The 18,034-nt window shown below is 40.6% G+C and overlaps 1 protein-coding gene and 1 long non-coding RNA gene across 3 annotated transcripts in view; one reads left to right on the plus strand and one right to left on the minus strand.

Moving 5' to 3' along the window:
* Positions 1–18,034, plus strand: part of LOC138974383 (prion-like-(Q/N-rich) domain-bearing protein 25) — a 152,771-nt gene that overhangs the window by 118,914 nt on the left and 15,823 nt on the right. Inside the window, exon 13 of the mRNA XM_070347100.1 lies at positions 7,103–7,219. Coding sequence (XP_070203201.1) covers positions 7,103–7,219 — 117 coding nt within the window. The remainder of the gene's footprint in view (positions 1–7,102; positions 7,220–18,034) is intronic.
* Positions 2,093–4,451, minus strand: LOC138972381 (uncharacterized). Of its 2 annotated transcripts, XR_011457586.1 has the most exons (4): positions 4,100–4,451; positions 3,485–3,541; positions 2,745–2,841; positions 2,093–2,140 (listed from the first exon to the last, which is right to left on the minus strand). It is a non-coding gene; the product is annotated as an uncharacterized lncRNA (long non-coding RNA). The 2 variants fall into 2 exon arrangements; XR_011457585.1 differs by lacking the exon at positions 2,093–2,140 and having other exon boundaries at positions 2,463–2,841.

Genomic DNA, 18,034 nt, shown 5'->3' on the forward strand with positions numbered 1-18,034 from the left:
GGGAGATCCAGATTAATAAAACTGCTGTGACAGGTTGTGGTTTCCATACACACTTTGAATACAGGAAAACAAAAACAAAAACACAGTTAAAAAAAAATGTGCACATATGATTAAAATATTAAAGTGTACAGAATAAAAGCAAGATATGTACAAAAACAAATCTCGTGGTTCTCTTGTCAAACCCACTGTAGTAAGCACAGAATAGGAGAGAAGATTTTGGAGAAGGTGGCTTAACCTACTGAAGTAAATGATCAAGAGGATTCTAAGCATCCAGTGCTAAAGCTCTCAAATCACAAGACATACACACTTGTTGTGGCTATCCGAACTGTTGATTTAAAAAAACCATACCTACACATTGTAAACATCTATTACAAAATTATATATATTGTATGGATCTGTCTTTGTAAAATATACTGTTCAGAAAATTTTAAATAATCTGCACAAATCTCGTGGTTCTCTTGTCAAGTAGTAGGCACAGAAAAAAAAACCCAAAAACCCTGTGTTTTGTCTTGTAAATTATACTTTACTAAATGTGTACAGTATTCTAAGAAAAGAAAAATTCTTCCTTTTTATCATATCAATTGCCTCCATTGGATTTTATTTTTAAAATAACTCTGAGAAAAAAAGCTTTCTACTTAAAAGCAGTGCAATCAGGAAAATGGGTACAACCTGTGTGTATACCTTTATTCCTTATTCTTTTTATTTAACTGAGGATGTCACTACGCAGTTTTACTGATTTAAAAAAAAATTCGCTTCAAATTATCTCCCTTGAACAAACACTTCTTTTTACAATTAAATTTTGTTTACACGAAGAGGTAGTTTTAAGGGTATATACAAGAAAACATTATTGCAGCCTTAGATGTATTTACATTTGGACTAATTCCATTAAAAAAAAATTCAAACTATAAATGATAAATCAAAATAAAACAGATTTTGAGGCTGTGCACAAGCTAATAGGATTAAACACGAAAGTCGTACCCAAGAATCGTCAAATACTTTTGCTAACAGCTATACTTAAACATAAGAAAATATGATCTGCATCTCTTGTTATGAAGATGATGGCACTGGTCCACCGAAGTGCATGCCATATATGCTTTACTGTGCGCTCTCCCTCTCAATGGTCTTTCTCTGGCTGACTCGATTCTGAGGAGATAAACGAAAACACATTCAGTACAAGCTGTACAAAATAACAACAAAACTAGTATTACTTAAAGTAGCTGCTGGTTTCTGAGTATTTGATTGAAGGCCCAATCCGACTTGTAAGAAGTTTGCCCGACTGTCGCAGATTTGGTCAGGTAATTGCATGGAGTAAAATCATGCCTCAATTTGGTAACATAGAAACTGCAATATTCTAAGGCTGTGAGTGTGAGAATACATCGGCGCCACTTTTTAAAAAACTTTCTTTTTGTGTGTGCGCATGTTTTAGTGCCAAAAATGAATAGGCCGAGTGCTCTCTCTGCAAAACTTGTGTGAAGCTTCAGAGCTCTATCAATGGTTTGAAAGAAAAAACATACTTTTCCATTTTTGACGTTCTTGTTCCCTTCCCTGTGAAATTTACTGTCCGTAGGTTACCGGATTTTGTTAATGTCCGTGAAAACCTCAACTATTCATTGCTGAGTGCCTGGTGATAGCTATCCCCCTCAACGACCTAGCACTGCTGAATCCTGATTCTTCCCATTGTTTGATTCTGTAATGAAATTGTGTAGTTGGTAGTTATGTGAGCTTCTTCTTGGGGTGGGGGGGGGGGGGGGTGGGGGGTGGGGGTTATTTAATTATCAGATCACAAAGTAAGACTTCATTGTAATGTGCAGATATTTGTTCAGGTGCCCACCATTTTCTATGTGAAAACATGTTGCTAACTGACATGAACCCAACCATAAAACGTGATGTAGGTGAGTAGCCCATCTAGAAAAAAGAACCTGTTCTAATTCGGAATTAGAACAGGTTCTTTTTTCTAGATGGGCTACTCACCTACATCACGTTTCATGGTTGGGTTCATGTTAGTTAGAAACATGTTTTCAAATTCTCATCAGGCAATCACGGCTGACACTAAACACAGAACAGGTGGGATAGACATAATTCAATCTACTCACCTTCCTTGCATTGTGAGACTTGCCATATGAATCTGCTGAAGTAGTTCCTGCACATATTTAATCAAATATTCATCTTAATAACGTGTTAATATCGCTTGTTCTAGCAAATCAAACTTGACAGTTTTCTGAAGGTTTGCACAATTTAAGAGCTTGCCTGTCCCCAATCATTACAATAAGAAACAACATCTAGTATGCAAGTATTTGCAGGGTATGAAGGTTTTAATATAATGTCGGTTCTTCTGGGGGCATGGAGAAACACCTTACACAACAAATTTCAAACAATTGAGGTCACACCATAGGTTTACTCACAAACAAACAACAGCAATACAATAAACAGTCTGCAAACGCCTACATGTTGTCTACACTAGGTATAAAGAAACAAAGAAGCACATGAAGACGGGCTTTGTCAAGTAGACCATTATAGCGAATGAGCAACAGCTGATGATCCAGACCACCAAATTGACATGATTTCCCCTTATTCAGTTTGTGATTGTAGTCATATTGACGATGCATGACTTCAATTTTTCTAAGTAAGTCTCTTGGTGCGTTTACGGATACATTCATTGTCACAATTACGACATGCTAATGTCTAACCTGGGTAAACTTCAATTCATGACTTTTTTTTAACTGGCATAGACATTATGAGCATACCAGAATTATTTTCCTGTTAGACTGTCTTCTTCTTTTTCTTCTTCTGCGTTCGATATTCATGGCTGTCATATCGTCTGGTCAGTGGCTGCCATGAAGTCTGCATAAACCAATTAAATAAATAATTAAGGAAAAAAACCACCCTTACATCATAATAAATCAGAACCATCAAAACCACCCCCCACCCATCCAATAAAACCTGCATACAAAAACACTTCAAAATAAAAAAATGAAAACATTTAATTCCACTTCAAAAATATAAAAGTTGTTATGTTTTATTTTCATTATCTCTTTACACACACAAAAATTGCTGTGCAAATCTTTTTAAAAACATCAATGCCCGAGACACCAGTAACCTGTTTATGTTGTTGACCTTGTGGCTTTTCAGTTTAAGAGGCTGTTCAAAAAACCGTTTCCCTGGAATCTGCACTATGATAACCATGAATAATACCGTAGGGAAAATATTACATCACCAAGACCTAAGAAATCACACCAACCGACACTCCTCACCCTTATTTCACCCACTATGCCAACCCAAAGACTGGAAAATAATCATCAAATACAGAATGAACAAAAATGCTTGATTTCATTTCTTCAATGATAAGTTGAAAATCGTCATTCTTCATAATAATGTTATTGGCATAATGTGTAATTGCCACAATTTACAGAGTTTTATGAAAAAATGGTGCGATAAAAACCAAAGGGAAAACATTTGTTCATATGTATACTGATACCTTCTTTACCTTGTGGCTTGTGTGCCCCAGGTTTAGGAGCTGCTCAAACGTCCATTGCTCCTCAGTCTGCAAGGAATTAAGCGATGGCCTGAAGGAGAATGGAAAAAAATCCTTTGTCAGCACCCTGTGTTTGTGTGTGTGTGGGTGTTTTAGATAAATAGGCAGGGTGGGGGGGGGGTGTGGGGGTGTGCAATAGGTACCACGCCTAATGCAGTCTGCAAAACAAGTGCAACACTTCTACAGAGCTTTTATGATACAAAGCTTCAAATAAGAAACACATTACAATCCAATGAAAGCTGAAGCCTGTCATTGCAAAATAAGAAGGACTATACAACAATCCAGTGGCATGTAAAATATTGTTCCTTCAGAAAGATGGCTCTGACAGCAGAAACAATTTAACTTGAAGTTTGAGTCAAAAATTATTTCTCTACATTAGCGAACGTAGGTTACTTGCAGTTATACCCCTCACACATGAAATATTCACAGATTGAATAACAGTTTGTTCCCAATGTTGCTTCCGTGTATCGGTTAGATCCATCTCGGTTAGATCCATCTGCAGAGTACGGATTGTCATCCGTTTAAAAAGGAAAAACAATCAGAACTTGTCATCAGTGATCAACCTACCTTGCAAGAGTGGGGTGAAACACTCACTTCCTGCCAACATGTCTGCAAAAAAAGGAAACAATGCCAATGAAAGCTTAAAATGATTCTTGTGTTCAATATGTGTACACGTGCTTCATTTCTGGGGTGAAAGTGTAAAATATATCGATGGATTGATAGAACAATATAGCCTCAAGTTCACCGCACCAAAAAATACTTATCAATCAACATTGTCATCACTCGATCAACTATTCCATCTCTTTCATGTGTGTGTGTGTGTGTGATGGTGTGAGCGTGTGTGTGTTTGTGTACGTGTGTGTGTGTGTGTGTGTGTGTGTGTGTTTGTGAACAAGCTTTGAAAAACGTATGTTTACCTTGCTCTAGATCTACTGATTTTCGTAGGCGGAGACTTCTCTGCCGTGAGGGCGGCCCAACATTTTGTACAGATCTGCTGGTGATTTTCTTTTCCTCCGCTTCGTGAGTCACTTGATCCACAGATTTAACGAACATTGAATGTTCTTTTAGTTCTTGTGACGGAAGTACAATCAAGGAATTAAGTGGGCATTCCTGAGTCCTCTGCTGACTTCATGTCCACAAAGTAAATCGCACAAACTTGCAGGGTTTGAAGGGTAGTTTATTACTTTGAAGAAGAACAGCTAGTCGTCGCTGCCCGTTCAGCATTCTTCGCGCGACAGTTTTTCAGAGGAAGGCAATGCAGTTTTTTTTTCCCTGCTGAATGTTGCCAGGGTGCACAAACTGAGAAAGCATTCCCGATTTTCCACAATGTTCTACTTCTGCAGAGTCTTTTGCACAACATGATTTATAACTGCCAGTGTACGTCTAATTCATGATGCCTACCTGACAGCTGGGTCAAAAGTTACGTTCGAGAAAATATTCGAACTAAGTTCCAAACAACTCGAAGAGCAGACATGCAACATGTGGGATTTTGGCAAGAGGAAACGCCGTAGATCTAATGTCATTCAAGGGTATCGTAATGTGGGAATGTCAAGGCCAGTTTTTGACTGGTTTTGAACTGAAGTTGGGCTCCGAATGGAAATAAACACTTCCTCCAGCTGCGCGACCCATCGATAACAACAGTTGGAACTGGTAGGATGATGAACAGGTCTTGTGAACTGGCTACACACTGTTACGGTTCAAGTATAAGTTCAAAGTAAACACTCAACTGAGGTGGCAGGTAATGGCGGACGTGACTTCCTTCATAACCAAATATCACTCTTCTGACAAAAAAACGCAAATGCTATGTTAAACCGGAAAATACGTAAACCGGAAAAGGAAGCGCATCAAAACCAAAATGGCAGCCCCCATGCAATTCGAAAGGTCACGGAAACAAGTCGTGAATACTGTAATCGACTTGAGAAATTTTCATACCAATAATACATGATAAAGAAGGATTCTTTGTGCCCGGCTACGGGCTACAGTTGAAGATGGAATTTCACCAAAAATTGGGACCATACTAACAAAACTACGGTGGGTGCAATAGGCGCCCCCATTTTTTGAGCAAACGCCACCCAAGGCCGCTTTGGACGGGTATAAATGTTGTAGTTTCCAAGTCTATTTGTGTGTGGTTATCCAAGACTATGGATAAAGGTCGCGCAAGAAGATTACGTCACGGTCAAAAGTCGTTGACGTCAATCAATGCATCATGACGTCATGCCTCCCTGTAGTCTTTTTCTCTCGCGCGGTGTGTGTGTGTGTGTACACGTGTGTGTTCATTTTGTGCACATGTGTTAGTGTTAGTGTGTGTATGTGTGTGTGTGTGTGTGTGTGTGTGTGTGTGTGTGTGTGCGTGCATGAGTTTGTACTCGTGTGTGTGTGTGTGTGTGTGTGTGTGTGTGTGTGTGTGTGTGTGTGTGTGTGTGTGTGAATGTGTGTGTGCATGCGTGTGTGTGTGTATGTTTGTGTGTGTATGAGTGTGTGTATGTGTTTGTTTGTAAAGGTGTGTGTGTCCGTCTGTCTATGTGCGTATTTGTTTGTTTGTTTGCTTAACGCCCAGCCGACCACGACGGGCCATAATTATCAGGGCGGTGCTGCTTTGAGATATAACGTGCGCCACACACAAGGCAGAAGTCGCAGCACAGGCTTCATGTCTCACCCAGTCACATTATTCTGACACCGGACCAACCAGTCCTGGCATGCACTAACCCCATAATGCCAGACGCCAGGCGGAGCAGCCACTAGATTGCCAATTTTAAAGTCTTAGGTATGACCCGGCCTGGGTTCTAACCCACGACCTCCCGATCACGGGGCGGACGCCTTACCACCAGGACAACCGTGTATGGGTGTGTGTTTTGTGTGTATGAGATTTGTGTGAGTCAATGTGTGTGGGTGTATGTGTGTGTGTGTCTGTGTCTGTGGGTGTGTGCGTGCGTACATGCGTGCGTAGGCCTATGTACATGTGTGTGTGTCTGTTTGTATAAGAGAGAAAGAGAGAGAGAGTGGGTGGGTGGGTGTGTATGTGTGTGTGTGTATGTGTGTTTGTTTGTAAAGGTGTGTATGTCCGTCTGTCTATATGTGCGTATGGGGGTGTGTTTTGTGTGTATGAAGTGTGTGTGAGAGAGTGAGTGAGTGCGTGTGAGTAAGTGTGTATGTGTGTACGTGTGTAACTTGGGGTATGCATGTGTGTGTGTGTGTTCGTGTGCGTGTGTGTGTGTTTGAGAGAGAGAGAGAGAGAGAGAGAGAGAGAGAGGTTTGTCTTTCGCTGGGGTATGCAGTGCCTTGGCGTTGCACATCTACTTAATTTTTTTTGTCTATGGGCCTTAATGGTTTTGACAGGACACATGTAATTTTAATCACGTGGTAAGCATATCCGACCTAGTGTGTGTGTGTGTGTGTGTGAAGTGTTGTGTGCAGGGTACAGTAACGCACACTAGTGTAACGTCACAGAACAGTGTGACGTGATGTGCGTGACGTGCTGTGTGCAACGTACACCAACGCACAAGAGTGTAACGTCACAGAACACTGTGACGTAATGTGCGTGACGAAATATGTGCGACGTACTGTGTGCAGGGTATGGTGAAGCCCGTGAATGTAACAACACGGAACAATGCACGGCTGGGGCTGTGTGCGAAAACAACCAATGCGCCTGTTCGAGAGAATTTTCCAAGTCAAACGGCGCAATGTGTGGTATGTACATAATGTTCAATCATCATCGTCATCCTCATCATCATCATCATCGTAGTCGTCGTCATCGTCCTTATCGCCATCGTCATCATGTGTGCGCAATGACGTCTGGAAAGTAGGTTGAAATAGAATGTCTTCACTCTTGGCCCGACGTAGTATTGACTGCCGTCATTCGCAGTGCCACAATATGAAGACAACCTATACAACACGTTGTCAATAAGAAGCGACCATTTCAGTTGTGTTTTCGTATAGTCCGGGAATCCTTCAGCTAACACACCCAAAAGTAAAAGCTAAATTTACCTTGTGGTCCGCCGTAAGTTACCAAGTTACGTTGTGATTTACATTATTGTTTTATTGTACAAAGGGTGTCTTACTTTCCAAATATGATATCTTGCCTTGTGAACAACCTTGGTGCTATTAATCTGTCATTAATGAATTATTTGAAACAGCGGCAGGCAGACAGAAGGAATGCTCTCTCGCGCATTAGACGTTCTCCTATCATTCATTCCAAAACAATACAAGAGAAAGGATGGAGCTCAACTGTGTATTTAGCTCGCTGAAAACAAATACATCAAAACCACTGTTGTACAATAACATATGTGTGTACAAAAGAAGACCCAGAAAACTAGATTAGTAAAACTGAAAGTGTTATCACCATAGCCATGCCGACGCGGCTATCGACTTCTTGACGTGGTGTAGTTCCATCATTTCATTGTTGTCGTGCGTCGATTATAAATTCGTGTTCTCTGTTGGACAAGACAAATCGAAGCAACTGAAACGCATGTTAAACATGGTTTATCTTGTGAGATTGTTCTGTGAACGCATTTCACCTGTGTATATTCATCACGTCAGGTGAGTGATTGGCTGAACCAGGTCACGGGACAGATAGGAGCGACCCAGTTCCCATTGCGGCTGTTGTGTCTTATTTGCAGAGTCGCCTCGAAATTTCTCTTTGTGGAAATAGACGGTAATAAAACCGTTATTTCTAATTTGTTGACTCTTTGCAAATGATAACAGACATGTCTCAAGAATGATATCAGCAAGCGCCGGAATGATGAGAATCCATGTTATTAACATGTCTGTTGTCATTGCTAACAGTAAGCATATTCGAATTAACTTATCATACCATCTTGCCCTGTGAACACCTTGTAAGTTGTTACATACCAAATTCATTACCATTGTAGTGCACCATATCACTAGCTGGCCAATCAAAACTGATTGTAGATGATCCTCTGAATGTTACAACGGTCAGTCAGGGACCCTTTTTATTGATCACTCTAAAATGGAGAAAGACATACTAACCTTTGAACTTAAAATGTCATGGTCACTTATTCTCAGGATCGTCAATTTTAATTTTCAACCATAAAACCCATTACTATGGAAAATGCAGAAGAGCCAAGTGTGTCGGTGGGGGTGAGTATAATGATTTAAACTAGTACTTTTACGCAACCAAGCACGCTCACACAAACGCACCCATAGAAGGATACGACACACTAACTCACACCCACACACACACACACACACACACATACATACAGACCCCCCCCCCCCCCCCGCACACACACACACACATCATCATCACAACCACAACCATCAAATTCATGTGACAAGAAGTTCCTTTTGGGTGTGAAAAACCGAAGGCAAGTTTGTTTTAATTTCATCTAGGGACAAAAATCACATATTATTTAAGAACATGTGGGGTTTAACAAATTTAAAACTAGCACCCCTATTACACAATAACAACAATACGTTTTCCATAATTAATAATGCACACATACCATTTCACAGAACGTATACATAATCCTTCGGTACAGATACAAAATTATAAAAAAGCGCAGCCAGCTATAACAAACAAGGGAGGTGGATGGGGCAGAGGCGGTAAGAGCTAGTGAAGAGCGCTGCAGCTGCGACGCGGGCACAGGTAAAATGCCATGTGAGCGGTCCACTGCTGGTCAGTCAAACATACCTGACATCAGCTCACAATTTAAGACAAAAATGCACCATAAAAGCTTGCGGACCGAGGGGTTGTGACTGGTGGTACCCACCATTCACAGGCACAGTAAAACAAAGTGTTTAAATTATATTTATACTAAATAACACTTATTACCAATTCAGTGCCCCATATGGCTTTTTGACCAATCAGGACGGATTCTAGGTGACCCTCTAAATGTTATAACGTTCAGGCAGGGACCCTTTTTGTTTATCAAGCTAACAATTAACAAGACAAAGTAAAAATTTAAATCAACAATATCAGCATGATTTATTCTAAAGAATGACACTTTAAATGTTGTCAGATAGACTAATACTCTCTTTATCTAAAAAATACCAAAAAGCGAGTTTTGTCGGTGGGTGCTTTAAGGGGTTACTTGTGTGTTCAAATCGCGTAAAAGAAACATTACACATTTTGTGCACAGGTTCCTCTGAGCAATATGGACACATCTGTGCACAGAAAAAAGGTGGTCGACGTATTAACTTTTTTTTTAGAATTTTTTTACTGGGGGTTGTCAAGTACGATTTTGCGAAAAACACTGCGATTCTTAACATGATCCCAACCGATATATTTAGCTCTACAAATAATAAATGAAACATTAGTGTGTGTATATAAATGAATGGAGAGTATAACTTTATCATAAAACGGTACTTATCAACGTGCATTTTCAGAAAATGATCGAGGTTTCTCGAGGGCGTTCACATAAAATTATCACTCCTTTAGTAGTAAAAACGTATTTAAAAAAAATTGCGTGAAAGAAACATTACACATTTTGTGCACAGGTTTCTCCAAGCAATATGGACACATCTGTGCAAAGAAAAGAGGTGGTCGACGCATTAACTTTTTTTTTAGATTTTTTTTTTACTGGGAGTTGTCAAGTACGATTTTGCGAAAAACACTGCGATTCTTAACATGATCCCAACTGACATATTTAGCTCTACAAATAATAAATGAAACATTAGTTTGTGTATATAAATGAATGGAGAGTATAACTTTATCATAAAACGGTACTTATCAACGTGCATTTTCAGAAAATGATCGAGGTTTCTCGAGGGCGTACACATAAAATTATCACTCCTTTAGTAGTAAAAATAAAAATTAAAATTAATTTTTTTTTCTTAGGTATTGTAACACGTATTTAAAAAAAAATCGCTCGACAGAAACATAACTAAACTTGAACACAGCTAAGTTCACTGTATACATATACAATACCTGTAAACAAAATAAGTTGTTGCCTTATTGTCTGCTTCACAATTATTCCCGTACCAACCCCACCCCCATTATCTTGACTTACAAAAATGATAAAAAGAAATAATTTGGGAGCGCTGTAGGTCAGTTGGTAGAGCGCTGGACTTGTGATACATGAGTTTGAATCAGGCTGAAGGGTTGGGGGTCGGAACATTTGTGTGCAAAGTTTCATGAAGATCTGTCCAGTACATTTCTATGAATCGCACACCACACACACACACACACACATATATCTATATATATATATATATATATACACCAGGGTAGATCAGTGAGTTTGTAAGGGGGGGGGGGGGGGGGGGTTAGAATTCAAGAGTGTAAATCGAGGTCGCAGAGCGCCCGAGACTGATCAAGGGGCATACACCGCCCCCCCCCCCCCCTCCCCCCACCCCACCCACCCCACCCCCTCTCCTCAACCCAAGAAAAAAAAATCGAACATGAAATCCATTACACATTTTGAGCACATGTTTCTCTGAGCTATATGTCCACAACTGCAGACAGATAAAAAAACGTTGTTTTCTTATTCATTTTTTTTTTAAACGTCATCGTATAACTGACATTTTTATCTTTAGAAAAGATCAATAAAACATTACTTTGTGTAGTTAAAAGAATGGAGAGTATCACTTTATTATAATACGGTACTTATCAATGTGCATGCCGAAAATTATCCAGGATTGGCGAGAGCGTACACAACAATTATCACTCAAAAACGCTGTAACACAAAATTGGCTTGACAGATCATAAACAAATTTGAACACAGTGTTTCCTTATTGCTTACTCCACAATTATCCCCGCAACACACCCACCCCCATATCTTGACTGACAAAAATAGATGAAAACATTCATTTGGGAGCCCAGTAGGTCAGGTGGTAGGGAGAAGTGTGCAGAGTTTCATAAAAAATATGTATAGTAGTTTTCTCTGAATCGCAATACAAACACAAACACCCAAACACTTGGTGCCTTTAGTGCACCGATACCCCCTGCCAACCCCTCCACCCCCCCCCCCCCCCCCCCCCGATCCAATACCACCCCCTCCACCACCCGCCCACCCCACTAATCACAAATACACACACACACACACACACACACACACACACACACACACACACACACACACACACACACACACACACACACACACACCAGGGTGGATCAAACAGTTTGTAAGATGAGTGTCAGTATTTATAAATCAAGAGTGTACATCGAAAACGCGAATAAAACCAGACTGTTTTAATTTAGTGGTAAAAACGTTATAACACAAAATGTCATCACAAATTATAACCACATTTGAATACAGATAAGTTCACTGTTCACAATACCTTTAAAAAAAAAATTGTAAAAGCGTTTCCTTTTTTCTTACTCAAAAAATGTTTCCCGCCCCACCCCATATCTTGGCTGAGAAAAGGTGAAGATACAAATCATTTGTGGGCCTAGCAGGTCAGTTGGAAGAGCACTGACCCAAGTGTTTGAATGCGGGTGAAGGGGTGGGGGTCAGAAAACTTGTTTGCAAGGTTACATAAACATCTGTCCCGTAGTTTTGCCTGAATCGCACTACAAACAATTAGTGTCCTTAGTGCTCGACAGATCATATCCAAATTTGAACACAGCTAACTTCACTATACACCGTTACAATACCTAAGAAAACCATAAGGTGTTTCCTTATTGCTTACTCCACAAATATCCCCGCATCACCCCCACCCCCACATCTTGACTGACAAAAATGATGTACAAATTCATTTTGGAGCCCAGTAGGTCATGTTGTAGAGCACTGGACTTTTGATCCATAGGTTTGAATCCGAACATTTGTGTGCAAAGTTTCATGAAGATCTGTTCAGTAAATTTCTCTGAATCGCACACCACACACACGCACGCAGACACACGCACACACACAGACACAGACACACAAACACACGCACACGGACAGACACACACACAGACGCATGCACGCACGCACGCACGTTACGAAGTTTTTTTTTCTGGAAGTGTCTGTGTGTAAATAACTATTCTATCAGAAATGCATGTCCTAATTCTGTTTACTAAGTCACTCCATTTCACACACACACAGCACTCAAACTAGGCACAAAGACGAGTGAGATAAGAATCCACAAATATAAACATTGAAACGACGTCATCGAGGGACATATATTCCTCCACGTAACTACTCAACTTATTATTATATTTCAGAGAATTTAAGTGATTGTTGATTGTGTGTGAATTACCATACATGTATTTTGTGTGAATGACTTAAATATAGGTACGAGGGCAAAGGGCAATAACTTGTTTAAGTCTTTGTGCCTAGTTTGAGTGCTGTGTGTGTGTGTGTGAAATGGAGTGACTTAGTAAACAGAGTTAGGACATGCATTTCTGATATAATAGTTATTTACACACAGACACATACACACACAAGACACACACACACACACAACACACACGGAGACACACACACAAGACACACACACACACACACACACACGCACACTGTCACACACACACACGCACACCCACCCACACACACACACACACACACACACACACACACACACAACACACACGGACACACACACACACACACACTGTCACACACACACACGCACACCCACCCCCCCCCACACACACACACACACGGATGGATCAGTTAGTTTGTAAGGGGGGTGAATTTTGAATTCAAGAGTGTTAATCGAGGTCACGAAGTGTCCGAGACCGAGACTGATCAAAGGGCATCCGTGATGATCTACCGGTCCCATCGGGTCGGTAGGACCGACCAGCAAGAGCGAGCGATCCTGGTCAAGTTTACGTCTTATCGTCATAAGAGATCGCTGATGGCAGCACGCATGTTGTTAAAGAAGAAGACCGCAACGAGCCTTGGATTCTCCCCTTCACGTCCCCGTTCGGCGGCAGAGGCTGTGTCAGGGCCAGCTTTCGCGAATCTTCATTAATGACGACCTGACCCGGCAACGCACTCACACAACAAACAACACACAGTGACACACACACACACACACACACACACACACACACATATACTCGCACACACACACACACACACATACACACACACACACACACACACACACACACACACACACATGAGGAAGGGATAATCACACATTGTGCGCCAGTGAGGTTAGATCGGCCACGGTGAGATGGGGTCTGAGGCTGGTAAGGGATTTGGGGGTAGGACCGACGAGAGGGCACGGATTCGGCGGTTTGCCGTGTCGAGTCAACTTCATATAGATCTGTGTAGGCGATCAACAGCCCCAGCCGATCTGGATCTATTCAAGTCAAAAGTAAAGTCAAGGATACGAAGAAGTTTACCGAAAAACATCGATCCCAAGAACTCATGTTGTAACTTTTCAAAGCAGTTACATTCAATCAAAGCTCCATCCACATTAAACCGAACGGGAATCGTCGAAGATCCGCGCAACTTCACTGCAATGTCGAAAACGAACCGTCATAATGTCACCGCAGATCTAGACTATAGTTGGTTTTGGTTTTGTGTCGCAGCAAAGAAACGAAGCAAATCTCCGGCTTTTATTTCACACTAAAACATCGTTCATTTAGCGGATTATTAAAATATATTTCTTTGAGGTTGCAAGGCAATTTCAACGCTAAGATGTACTCCTTCGAATACACGACACAGGTTATAAATTGACTGCATTTGGGCGCTTTTTACGGCCAAAACAGAGTGACCGTTTTGACGGGTTTATGGAAAAAATCACTTCGGGGGCAATCCTGTGTTCAGTGCAAAATCATACATCATTAGCAAAGCATGTTCTTTATTCTAACATATGGGCTAGGGTAAGTCATAGACAGTATCTGTCTATTATATCTTTGGGTAAGTGTATTCTATTCCTTCGATAGTCTCGTCATCTACACTTGCGTGAAAAATGCAATTTTGAGTCTGTTTTGCATAAAAGACCTGCGAGATTTGTAGAAGTCAAAGCAACACCTTCCAGTCCAACCTCTCAACGTTCGTTCCATGCAATTTTTTTTGTCTGGACGTATAGACTGAGGGGTGCCCCGAAATGATTTGTAATCACAACATTCACAGACTTCAAAACGCCATTGATTGAAAAACTCGTCCACGTGCGTTTACTTGGATGACTAAAACTGTCGTACCTGCCAAAGGCCGCTTCGCGTAACAAAATGACTACCAGAGTCGCAAGGCTCGGGATATTTTTTACAAGAAAGTCATACTTTCATTGTTCTAGTCCAAATGAATATGAAGATATGGCGAGTTGAAAACGCCGATTCTTTCGCCAGAAACACGTCTGTTTCCACACCGGAAAGAAGGAATGGACTGAGAGCTACTAGAAGCACGGCGCCGTGCGTACAATCGACCGAATGATGTTATTCACACAATACCATTTGTCGATCTCTAAAGAATCATTTAAAAACAAACTAGTTGACATGTAATGAAACCAGAGAACTATTTACTGAAATCAAGAAGTATCTTAGTTCTAACAGTGCATATTGGGCACCCCCTGTCGAACGCACACTGGACCGTGCGTATACGCCGTCGCAATCAAGGCAAGTAACTCAGTGAGTATAAACATTAGCAAGAACCGCAACTTGAATACACTCGTAACACCTTAAGCCTGTTCTTTACCAGACGAACCTTTGGTTCGCCGAACTAAGGTTTGTGAACCATGGTTTGTGTCTTAACTGGGTGAACTTGTTCGGTGAACTCAAGGTCTAGTTCGTCCAGTTAAGACACGAAACCTGGATCGCCGACAAACGAGGGGAGCTCACTCCGAGTCGACAATAAAAGCAAGTAAGTTTTTCCCCTTCAAAAATGGCTGCCTCCATGACGAAATCACCGATTGAGTGGTAACTTTGTGCTGGTGGTCGATTTGGGTCTCTCTTTCCCACTTGATCATGGGGGGTCCTGATTTGGTCTATTATGGTCCGCTGGACCCGAAAAGCAACAGCTAACTAACTAACTTGATCATGGTGCACGAAGCCTGGTAATCTTGAACTTTAGTGTGTTAAATTCATAGCTCAGAATCGAGTGGCATACTTTACTTATTTTAGATCCAAGTACCTGTAATCAAGCCCAAGAACATTTATCGTGAAAATAATTGACGGATTAAGCTCCAAAACCTAAGCATAATTAATTAATTTGGTTGTTTGATCGGCGAAAATGGTGTACGTTGTCAACCAAGGGACTTCAATTACACGACAAAGTTGCCTCCCCTGTCCGCTGACACGGATAATTCCTTCTTTGACGCATGTAATGTGTAAACGAAATGCATTCGTACAGTTCATCGGAGTTCATTCCGTGACTTCAAAGGGATCTAAAAGACTTGTTATGATTACAAGTGCAGGTTCTCCAAATTTGGAGGCTTGAATGCCTCTGAATTATGAGCTATGAATTTAAGACATCAAAGTTCAAGATTACCCGCCATTTACCCTCCTGGGTTGAAGGTTATAAATTGATTCGAGAAAATAACGTGATTGGTATGGGCTGATCATTGTGTCTACCGTGGAGCCATCGGAGTTCTATGGGAAATGCTACACACAAAAACTTGCCTGTGAAAAGGGAAAGACGGTGACCAAAAATAAATGATGATAGCGATATTTATAATTGTGGATCAGCAGAGTCGAGAAGCATACACATGATGATTACCAAAGTGTGTGTGCGTGTCTATCTGTCCACGTGTGTGTTTGAGCTCTTTTTGGTACAGAATATGAGTTTGGGGGTTGAGTGAAGAGGGAGACCTAAAAAAACAAAACTACTCGGGATTTTTATCTGTTTTAATTTTCAAGTTATATCAGAAATTTTCTATTTGCACTGATACACTGGAATCCCTTGTGGATGTATTGCTTTAAGGGTCTACGAGTAGTACTACTGAACCAAAATCATCCTGTTTCTTTACGTTTTGAGCAATTCAATTGGTCTTGGTTTTTGTTTTTGTTTTGTTACCATTTGATTCCTCTTCATTCTTCTCAGAAAAAAGCTTTCATTACGATAAACAAAACATTACTGGATAGACGTTTTCTTGGAGAACGTCTGTAAGCAAACATTTAAAGTAGGAGGACGATATGGAACGTACGATAAAAGGATATATATATATATGACTAAGTGCCAAAAGGTGCGCACGAAAAGCGGACAAAGGGGCTAAAAAATAAAAGTTGACAAACACGACTGATATTGTGATTTTTGTTAAGACAACAGATGCTGGAACCCAATTACGAAAAGAAAAGATAAATTTACCCAAATGATTTTACAAATAACGATAATTTTGTTCGTTATATCATTCAAAACGGCACTGAGTCATAGCATTAAGGTTATCTCGCACGTTTTTAAAGCTAGGGCTTTGAAACTTGGCACACAACCAAAGTATAATGACCTCCAGGTATGGTGCACATCACATTAAACAACATTGAATTTCAAGGTCACAGCGAGGTTAAATTTCCTTTGCAAACTGGAAAATTGTCGTTGTCACGTCTTACATGTTTTAATACTAGATCAGTTAGACTTTACATACTTCACATACTTTCAGCATTTTTATAAAACCTCATTAAAAGTGACCTGCTGGTAAATCTTTGTCAAAGTTCAAGGTCACAGCGGGGTCACATCTGGTCCAAATGTGGAATATTTTCAATTTATTCAGCGCGTTTATAGCACGAGCTTTGAAAATACACACAGTTCTAGTGTATAATGTTCACACACGATTAAAGTCTGGTTGAAAATGTTAAGGTCACAGCAGGGTCGCGTTGAGGTCAAACATATACATTTTTCAATGAGGTTTTCTCATATGTTTTTGAAGCTAGGGCCTTGAAACTTGGCACACTACGCAAGTTAAATTAAATCTCATCAAATTCCAAGGTCACAGTAAGGTTAAAGATCCTTTAAGGATATTTTCTAAAAAAGGTGACCGCCTGGTTATTAGCGAGATTTAAGAAACAGCACGTTTCGTTTTGCAGCTCGTTTCGTTTGGTGAATGAGTCACCCCGCGAAACGGAACGTGTAACGAGACGGCATAGGCCGCAGACAAGATTTAGATGTATTCACGTTTCGTTTCGGAATGAAAGGCCGGGCATGGCAGGATATGATCCGCTGACTGGGCATGGCATAATTTCAACTCCACGAGTCAATAAAGGATTGACATACTCGCATTGCACGCACAAGAGCTTCACATTTTTCAATTCATGCACCTGATCACATACGAAGCCAGAATAAAAATTCGATGCGATGACCTACTTCTGCTTCGCCATTTGCTTTCTCACCATGAAGTTGGATAAATGTACCAGGATCAGCACCCTTCAAAATATTTCAGTTCACAACAGTTGTCTACCTCCAATGAACACATTCTCAGCGCTGAAAGACTGTGAAAGGGTTGATGAATCTAGCAATGCATAAAATGGCCAACAAATAAAACTGTTAGTGTGCAAAAATACTCACAAAAGTTGACGAAATATTGTTCGTTTTTTGGGGGTGGAAAACGTGACTGCGTTTTGACGTTCCACGTTCCGTTTCAGTTGACCTTCACCTTTCCAGCGAGAGACCCCCGAAATAATGACGTTTACCACAACTTCAAAACGAAACGTCCCAACGTTTCGTTTCTTAAATCTCC

Source organism: Littorina saxatilis, linkage group LG8, assembly GCF_037325665.1.
Source record: "Littorina saxatilis isolate snail1 linkage group LG8, US_GU_Lsax_2.0, whole genome shotgun sequence".
Taxonomy (NCBI): Eukaryota; Metazoa; Mollusca; class Gastropoda; order Littorinimorpha; family Littorinidae; genus Littorina; species Littorina saxatilis.